The following is a 10000-nucleotide window of genomic DNA, read 5'->3' as shown; positions in this document are numbered from 1 at the left end:
ATTTCCCAAAGCCTCCATTTCCTCATCTATAAAATGGGAATAATAATGGTCACCCTCGCCTACCTCACATGAATGCTGTGAGGATCAAATAGGATATTGTACACAGAAGCTTTCTGGAAACTGTTAGACAAGTGAAAGTCATTATTATTCCATTTCTTGGAAGTCTTTTTTTCTGCCTTTTTGAGACTATGCAAAATTTTTCCAAGCTTTGCAGCATTTTTGTTGTCCAGATTTTGTAAAGCCTGATGCAGGCCTCCAAAGCCTACCTCAGAATCAGTTCCACACATCCCAGGTGATATTACCAGGGGACCTTAATTTCCTATGAACCGTGTCACAAATGTTCTAATGAATGAACATCCAACAACTTCATGTCAGAGTTTCATGATATTCTGGTGGACTCTGTTCACAATGTTTTAATGATATTATTGAGAAATGACTTTGGTTGAAAAAAACTGATTTTAGAGGGGAGGAATACTACTTGTGCTTTAATATGGCTTGTCTCCTTCTGTCCTCACTTAGTCCTTTGGAAAAAAAACACCCTCTCTTTGCTCATATACACAACTTGTCCTTTTCCCATTTTCTCAGATGGAATACTTTGGAGTCATCTCCATTGGTTCCCCACCACAGAATTTCACTGTCATCTTTGACACGGGTTCCTCCAATCTCTGGGTCCCTTCTGTGTACTGTGTCAGCCCAGCTTGCAGTAAGTAGAACTGGGGATAGGGAGGGAGATGGGAAGGAAGTGGGAGACTTTCACTGGGAGTGAGTGATTGCAAAAGTACATCTGGGGAACGCATGGAACAAGTATCTCCAGTCACCAAAAATAGTCTCTTCTTCTTCCCATTCTAACCATCCCACCCATCCCATGGTCTCCCCCTCCCATTCCACCCATCCCACCCATCCCATAGTCTCCCCCTCCCATTCTAACCATTCCACCCATCCCATGGTCTCCCCCTCCCATTCCACCCATCCCATGGTCTCCCCCTTCCAATTCCACCCTCCCATAGTCTCCCCCTCCCATTCTAACCATTCCACCCATCCTATAGTCTCTCCTTCCTGCCAGGATCACCTATAGATGATGCTGGGGGTGGGAGGCTCTGGGCATTGGTCATACTCAGGGCAAACTCTTTCATCCTGTTGAGAATCATTGAGGAAAACTCAGCAGCTTCAAATGGAAACCTTTGAATCTGTAATGACGCGGACTAGAGCTAAAGGAAGAATGGGGAGTGGGAAATGAGTATTTCTGGGCAAGCAGGCAGGGAAAGTCAAGAAAGCAGAACTTAGGGATCAGTTTCAAGCCAATCAGTGACTTCTGTATGTTGAGCTGGGGCCCTGGGAAAGGGAACTTCTTCATGGAGAATTTCCTTTTCAATTTTATCATGACTATCACTATGGTTTCTAAGGAAAAAAGGCAAAGTCAAATCAAATTAACTTCTCAAAACATTTTATTTTATGAGGAAGTCAGTCTCATTTAAATCCAGGGTCTAGACCACTAAATTCACGTAGATAGGCAGGTATGATGGAAAGAGCCCTTTGTTAAATTCAATGTTAAAGGACTGTGTTGGAGACCAAGCTGTGCAACTTACCAATGGGGCTAGCCTAATGTCCTGCATATTGTAGGTACTTAATGAATATTTGTTGAATGGGAAAAAAAAAACTGAGCTGCCTTAGTTGGTCATTTAATATGGCTGTGCCTCAGTTACTTAATGTGTAAGAAATGGGAATGTTCATAATACTATTTACCACACAGGGCTGTTAGGAAGAAAGCACTTGGCCAACTTTTTTTTTTTTTTAAACCAAATCCATGATTTCAACAGCATAAAAAGCTAACCAAGGCTAATGAATAAGTGAGCACTGGGATTGGAGTCAGGAAAACCTGGGTTCAAATTCAGCCTCTGACACTATTAGCTGACTCTGTGTGCCTCGGTTTCCTCACCTGTAAAATGGGGCTGATGATATGGTATTTACCTCCCAGGGTTGTCGAGGATCAGATGAGATAATATTTGTAAAGCCCTGAACACAGTGCTTGTCCCATAGTAGGCACTTGATGAATGTTTGCTTATTGCAGGTGGGGATTTCCCTCTCCCAAGGTAGACTAGCACCTATAAACCTTACAAATGTTAAGTGCTATATAGATACAGGTGACTATTATCAGGGGCAGCACCAGTGATGGGTGTAGATGTTTAGAATTGCCTGACTATGGCCTGAGAATTAAGGTGAGATGCTGGGTGACCAAGCCTGGCTGCATAATATTCTCCTCTAGAGGACATTTCATATCTAAGGAGGTCTGACTGGGGTGGGGCACCTCCATTTGTTAACATTAGATTAATGCTGCTTACCAGTGCGGTACAGTATAGGGAACGTGAGACAGGACCTGAGTTCGAGTGCTGACTTGATCCCTAATTTACTATGAAACCTTTGGCAAGTTACCTCCCCTCTTTCTGGCTCTTGGTTTCCTCATCTTTAAAATAGGAATAATGAGAGCACCTGCCTCCCAGGGTTATTTCGAAGATAAATATGAGATAAACTTATAAAGTATTCATCAAACCTGAAAGCACTATATACGTTATAGTTATTCTTATTAGCTGTCACTCAAGTCAAGGGTTCCATGTGATTTGTAGCCACAGGGTCACCCCATGAGCTCAGATGGATGAGATGACATGTCATATGGAGCCAGGAGGAGGAGGATGACAAAGACAAGAACACAAGTATGAGAAAAGAACCATTTATCTGGCAGTTTTAGGAACAGGAAATGTCCAAATCGTCACATGTGTGTAGCAACGTCTTACATTAATAATGTCACATTTGTAAGCCAATGACTCAGCAAGAGTTGCCCACAAACCAATGAGCTCCTCTGGCTAGTGACTCATGTGTTGGACAATCATAGACAAGGTGGTTTACGCAGGGAGGGGACAGATGAGGTGACCTGGAGACTCCACACCTAGACTCATAGAAAGTAAAGTTAGAAGGGACGCTAGAGGTCTTCTAAGTTTTGCTCATTTTACAAATAAGGAAACTGAGACCCACAAAGTCACACAGAGCTATATTCAAACCCTGGTCCTCTGATTCCAAATGTAGAACTCTTTTTCCCTCTGCCCCAGCTGCCTTACCATTCTCAAGTTTCTAAGGTTGAGGACTCCCCAAGTTCCCTGGTGATATGTGATTCCAGCAGAATGTGAACTCCTTGAGGGAAGGGGCTGGCTTTTTTTTTTCTTTATATTCTCAGCACCCAGCACAATGCCTTGCACATAGGAAGCATTCGATGAATGCTTATTGGATTGGATTCAATTGGATTAACCTATAGGATACCTTTGAGAATGACCAGCAGGTGATAGGAGTATTATTTTTACATTACAGACAATCACAATAGATTCCATCCCTCTCAATCCAGCACTTATTTCGAGAATGGGAATTCTTTCTCCATCCAGTATGGGACAGGGAGCTTGTCCGGAATCATTGGAACAGATCAAGTTTCCGTAAGATGAAATTTGGAACACTGTTTTATTTTTTCTCAAATATGCTTCTTCTCTCAATCCAAAGCCTTGACAATGATTAATTGTGTTCTTTCCATTCCTGGTCCTATTTGTGAATTCCTGTCTAATGTCTTCTCTTATAGCTAAGTGATGGTGAGGGAGAAGAGAGAAAAGAAATGCCCACATAACAATGACTACTATAGCATCTTAATTTTAATTAGTTAATACTCCTTTAAGTAGTTCAGACTATTAACAGAATCTCAACAATTCCCCCAGCCTTCATTTCAAGTGGGTGGAGGGTGGGGAAAAATGAAATATTAAATAAACACAAAAAATTATAATAAAGAGGGCATAGGGGTGGGAACAATCATTATGCAAATTTAGCATAAAAAAACAGAGAAGGTAAGGAAATTGTCTCAGGACACTTAGCAAAACAGATGGCATTTATTATTGGGGCAGCTAGGTGGTGCAGTGAATAGGGCATCCCTGGAGTCAGGAGGACCTGAGTTCAAATCTGGCCTCAGACACTTGACATACTTACTAGCTGTGTGACCTTAGGCAAGTCACTTATCCCCAATTGCCTTGCCTTCCTCTCTCCAAAAACTAAAAAAAAAAAAAACAGATAGCAACTGAAGTTAGCACCCAGGAATTTTGATTTCATACAATCTCTTTCTTAGGGATCTTTTTTTTTTCATTCTAGGTGCAAGGGATTACAGTAGCCAACCAGCAGTTTGGAGAGAGTGTCAAAGAGCCAGGAAGCACTTTTGTGAATGCAGAGTTTGATGGGATCCTGGGACTGGCATATCCTTCGCTGGCCGTGGGAGGGGTCACTCCAGTGTTCGACAATATGATGGCCCAAAACTTGGTGGATATACCCGTGTTTTCTGTCTACATGACCAGGTAATGATGGCGGCTCATTTTTCTAAATCAATTAATGGTTTCCAAAGTACATGATATCTAGGGTCTGTCTATTTGATTCCCACAACACCCCTGTGAAGTAGATAATGTAAGAATTATTGTACTTATTTTACAGATGAGGAAACTCAGGCTCAGAGGTGATACAATTTGCCCAAGATCACAAGGTAATTGGTGTCAGAAGAGGGACTTGAACCCAGGTGCTCTGACTCCAAATTCAGTATCTTTTTTCGCCATACTGCTCTGCTTTCTTTAACAACAAACTGGCTCCTATGCTGTCAAATACATTAAGAACTACATTGGACAGGTCCTCTAAGGGTGATGTGGGCTACCCTGCCTCCAAACATATTTTCACTGAAGTTATCCGAGATGGCAGCACACCCTTAACAAATGGCTTTTGTTGAATGAATGGACGAATGAATGAAGCGTCATCCAATTTTCTGAGTTCAACAAAAGAGATTCCATAACCTTCCCCACTCAGCCCCTCCCATTCAGGAAGTTCTTTCTGAGAGCTAACCTGACTCAATTCCTGCGTCAGAGTAAAGACATTCTCTTTTGTTGCTCCCCTAATGATGATAGAGAATGTATCCATATGGATGATAAACTTACTATGTCCTGTGTGCATTGTCTCGGGCTTTGCTGGGCTTCCAGAATGGTCTTGGTGCAGGTCTGCTCTGGGCAAATTTAGGAAGCACATGAACTCCTAGCTCTCCTCAAGATTTTGACCCAATGCCATTCCCCACAAAAGACCTTTCCTGATCCCCCACCCACCCATTTCTTAGTTGCCTCCCCACTTCTCAGAAAATTGTTTTTATTTTGTATTTTCTAAGCTGCCTACATCTTGTTTCCCCTTAGTAGGATGTGAGCTCTTTGGAAACAGAACTTATTTCATTTTTTGTTTTGACATCTCTAGTGGATAGAGCTCTGGGCTTTGAGTCAGAAGGACCTGTTTTAAAACAACCTGGGGGGTGGCTAGGTGGCACAGTGAATAGAGCACTGGCCCTGGAGTCAGGAGGACCTGAGTTCAAATCTGGCCTCAGACACTTAACACTTACTAGCTGTGTGACCTTGGGTAAGTCACTTAACCCCAATTGCCTGCCCTCTCCCCTCCAAAAAGCAAAGAAAAACAAACAAACCCATAACCTGATCTACTTACTATCTATATGACTCTGGGCAAGTCATTTAACCTCTGCCTTGATTTCCTCAACTGTAAAATGGGGATTATAATAGCACCTCCCTCATAGGACTGTCATGAAGATGTTCATGAAGTGTTTAAAACAGTATCTGATACATACCGTGTTTCCCCGATAATAAGACCCTGTCTTATTATTTTTTTTGGACAGAAAAACACCAGAGGGCTTATTTTCAGGGGAGGGCTTATTTTAATGAACATTGACAGCAATTTTAATAAACAGGTAAATGTGAACAAAAAAATGTACCTTTATTCAATAAGCAAATCACTGGGGAAGAACAGGATGATGCGCTCACTGCTGCAGCTCTGATTGGATGCAGCTTGGAGCGCGGCGTGCATTTCACCCGGGGGGAGGGATGGTGCATACAGAGGGTACCGTAATGTAGCGTGTAGCACAGGGGATCACCTTCACTACAGTAGCAATCTCAATAGGGCTTATTTTCGGGGAGGGCTGATTTTAGAGGAATCTTACACAGTAAGGGGAGGGCTTATTTTCGAGATAGGTCTTATTATCGGGGAAACACGGTAGCAGGCAATCAGTACATGTTTTTTTCTTTCCTTCCAGTGCCTACCACAATACTTGACATATAGTATGTGTTTAATAAATGATTGTTCAATAGAACAGAACAGGTTGTCTCACAAAGTAGTGAGTTCGCCATCACTGGAGATATTCAAGCAGAGTTTATTTAGAAGACCATTTGTGGGAGTATTTTAGAAGGAATTTCTGTGTCAGGGGGCAGGATTGGACTAGAAAATCTCAAAGGTACTTCTAGCACAGGATTCTGTGATTCTATGTAGGTATTCAGCAGCTAGGTGGTAAGGTGGATAGAGCACTAGGCTTAGAATCAGGAAGGCTTATCTTCATGAATCCAAATTGGGCCTCAGACACTTACTAGCTGTGTGACCCTGGACAAGTCACTTAATCCTTTTTGCCTCAGTTTCCTCACCTGTAGGAGAAGGAAATTACAAACCAGCACATTTGCCAAGAGAACCCCAAAATGGGGTCACAAAGTATCAGACTCAATTAAACAACAACATGTAGATGCTCCCTCCATCCACTGGGCATCTAGGTGCCTGCTATCAAAACCTGTATGTGTTCCTCCTAGACCATGAATTCTCTGACCCCTGAAGAAGAAGAAATTCACATCTGTGTTTTCATCCAGAAACTCACTGTGTCCCATATAGATCCTGTTCACCAGGATGTTTTTAACCTCCTATTCCTGAGGCCCAGGAGGTTAACTGACTCATAGAGTGTAGCTCAGTTACTCACCAAAGCACAGACTCTCAGGGATGAGGAGGTGACTCATAGGTCACAGAGCCGGACCCACATATGAGGAATTCCCTCTTCAACAGCCCAACAGGTAGGTGGTCAACCACCCTCTGCCTAAAGACCTCTATGGAGGGGCACCTTTCTACCAACATCAGAGGCAGAATATTCTGTTTTGTGGGGCAGCTCTAATTGTTAGTAACTTTCTCTTTATTTCAAGTCTCAACTTGCCTCTTTACAACTTGTCTATGTACATGTCTAATGCTTCTTTTCCCCGTGACAGCCCTTCACATCCTTGAAGAGGTTACAACCTCCCCCCTTCCCAAGGCTTCCTCTTCTCAAGGCTAAACATGCTTAATTCTTTCAACTGATTCTCCTATTGCATGGCCTCCAGTCTCCTCACCATCCTCATCACCTTCCTCAGGATGCCCTCCAGCTTGTCTGTAAAGGTCCTCTCTAAAATGGGACACCCAGAACTGAGAACAATACCCCAAATGTGATTTAGACACAGCAAAGTGGGACCATAGCTTTCCAGAAATGATTAGAAAAGCGATTTGAAGTCTAGAAGATCTGAGTTCAGATCTGACCCCAGACACACTTCCTAGCTGTGTGACTCTGGGCAAGTCATTTAACCTCTGCCTGCCTCAGTTTCCCCATCTATAAAATGGGGGTAACAATAGCACCTAGCTCCTGGAGTTGTTGTGAGGATAAAATGAGTCAACATTGTGAAGTGCTTTGCAATATATAAATGTTAACTAGCTATAGTATGGTAGCCTCTATACCATGCCTCATGCAATGGGGTCTGAGGCCCCATTATTGTAGTTTGGTGCCAGAAGCTTGGTACATAAAGCAAAAGATCAGAGAAGAATCTGAGATTAAAATATCATGATGGAATAGGAAAAAAAAAGCCCTGGGATCTGGATTTAGAGAACCTGGGTGGGTTTGAGTCTTGACTCTGATGCTGAATAATCATCAGATGTGAAAGAAGTCCTTTGTGATGCCCTCACTGAATCCTTAGAATAATGCCTTGTAGGGGCAGCTAGGTGGTGCAGTGAATGGAGCACCAGTCCTGGAATCAGGGAGACCTGAGTTCCAATTCATCCTCAGATACTTGACACTCTTACCAGCTGTGTGATCTTGGGTAAATCACTTAACCCCAGGTGCCTTGCCTTCCCCCCTCAAAAAAAAAAAAAAAAGAATAATGCCTTGTAATCCAGCGCTTGTGAGGCTGATCCTAGCTAGAGATGGGAGGTAGTGACTTTGGTGGTAGTGGTGGTGGTGGGGTTTTTTGGTAGTTAGCCATGACCCTGTGAAAAGACTTTTTAGATGTTGAGTCAGAGGACACAGATTCAAATCCCCATCTCTAAAATAAAAGAGGTAGGGGCAGCTAAGTGGCACAGGGAATAGAGCACTGGCCTTGGAGTCAGGATGACCTAAGTTCAGATCTGGTCTCAGACACTAGCTGTGTGACTTAAGTCACTTAACCCTGATTGAGGAAGAAAGAAAGAAAGAAAGAAAGAAAGAAAGAAAGAAAGAAAGAAAGAAAGAAAGAAAGAAAGAAAGAAAGAAAGAAAGAAAGAAAGAAAGAAAGAAAGAAAGGAAGGAAGGAAGGAAGGAAGGAAGGAAGGAAGGAAGGAAAAGTAAAGGAGGTCAACTTTTAAGTTTTGTTCCAACTCTAAATCTACGATCCTAAATCATTTCACCTATCATGCCTCAGTTTCTTCACTTGTACAATAGGAAGAGAACTTCTTAGAGTTATTGTAAGAATAAATAAGGTAAGATATTCTGCTTGGGGCATCTACAGGCAGAAACACAGACCTGTTTTGGGAGTATTCTTGAGGCCTCCCCCTCACTGGCTGTCTGACTTTCTCTCCCTATAGGAATACAGATAGCACCACTGGAAGTGAGCTGATTTTTGGAGGTTATGATCATGCTCATTTCACTGGAAGCCTGAACTGGGTCCCAGTCACCAAGCAGGGCTACTGGCAGATAGCACTGGACAAGTGAGTGTTTTCCTTGGGTTGGCACTGACTGACTTACTTGGACCAAAGCCATGAACATTTGGGAGAGACAGATTTAAAAAGATATTTTAAAAAGATTTATTAGAAGGCAGAGTGGAAAGTGTGCTGACCGTGGAGTCCAGGATATGAGTTCAAACCCCAATTAAAACTAATTTTCCTCATCTATAAAATAAAGGGGTTGGACTACATGACATCTTAGGTCTCTTCCAGTCCTTGATCTGGGATTCTATGCTGTGTTTGAATCCTAGTTGTTGTTGTTTTTATTAACACACTGTACTTTGACACAATAGATGCATGTCCAAAAATAGTTAACAGTAGCAAATCAGGAGCAAGTCACATACCACTTCTGAATTCACTAGGATGAGTATTCCCTTCACCAATACAGATTGCCATCATTCCAAATAGTCTTTGGGAGTCACTGTAAGCAGAAAAAAAAAGCCATCACTTTCCAACCAACCTGATAATAAGCCTCTCTATTCTGAGCTGCACTGATCCTTGGATGACAGATGTCAAGTCCATCATTGAACCAGTACTAAAAGACTCTTCAGCCCTTGGCTTATCTTACCACCACTTAACATTCTACTTGTATCATCTTCAAGAACCCAAGGGGAACTCCACAGCATAATGAGGCACCAAGGGAGAACTCTAATAGAAGAAATAAGTAAAATCTTGCATAGAATCCTTAGCATTTAGAAAGATTTGATAAACAACAAACTAGCAAAATTATTTTTGAAGTGTCCCCTTTAAGATATGTCAGGTCTACTACCTCTGACTTTTCCTTCCTTCCTCCCTTTCTTTCTTTTTTACTCCTTTCCTCTCTTTCTTCCTTCCTTTCTTCATTCCTTTCTTTCTTTCTTTCTTTCTTTCTTTCTTTCTTTCTTTCTTTCTTTCTTTCTTTCTTTCTTTCTTTCTTTCTTTCTTTCTTTCTTTCTTTCTTCCCTCCCATTTTCTTCTCTCCTTCCTTCCATTTTTCTTTTTCTTCCTTCCTCCTGCCTTCTTTCCTTTTTTCTTCTTTTTCTTTTTTCTCCTCTCTTTTTTCTTTCTTCCTTTCCTTCTTTCTACTCTCTTCTTCATTTCCTCCATTCTTCCTTCCTTCCTTCCTTCCTTCCTTCCTTCCTTCCTTCCTCCCTTC

At 42.1% G+C, this 10000-nt stretch overlaps 1 protein-coding gene across 1 annotated transcript in view; it reads left to right on the top strand.

The window, feature by feature from the left end:
- The window catches only part of CTSE (cathepsin E), a 14939-nt gene that overhangs the window by 3452 nt on the left and 1487 nt on the right, over nucleotides 1–10000 (top strand). The window contains exons 3-6 of the mRNA XM_069074701.1: nucleotides 586–703; nucleotides 3358–3476; nucleotides 4174–4373; nucleotides 8728–8850. Of these exons, the coding sequence (XP_068930802.1) occupies nucleotides 586–703; nucleotides 3358–3476; nucleotides 4174–4373; nucleotides 8728–8850 (560 nt within the window). The remainder of the gene's footprint in view (nucleotides 1–585; nucleotides 704–3357; nucleotides 3477–4173; nucleotides 4374–8727; nucleotides 8851–10000) is intronic.

This window comes from Petaurus breviceps, unplaced genomic scaffold (assembly GCF_028583685.1).
Source record: "Petaurus breviceps papuanus isolate PSGF00001 unplaced genomic scaffold, PetGlider_PUasm1.0 90895, whole genome shotgun sequence".
NCBI lineage: Eukaryota > Metazoa > Chordata > Mammalia > Diprotodontia > Petauridae > Petaurus > Petaurus breviceps.
The sequence above is the reverse complement of the archived record's forward strand: the minus strand, read 5'-3'. Positions and strand labels throughout refer to the sequence as shown.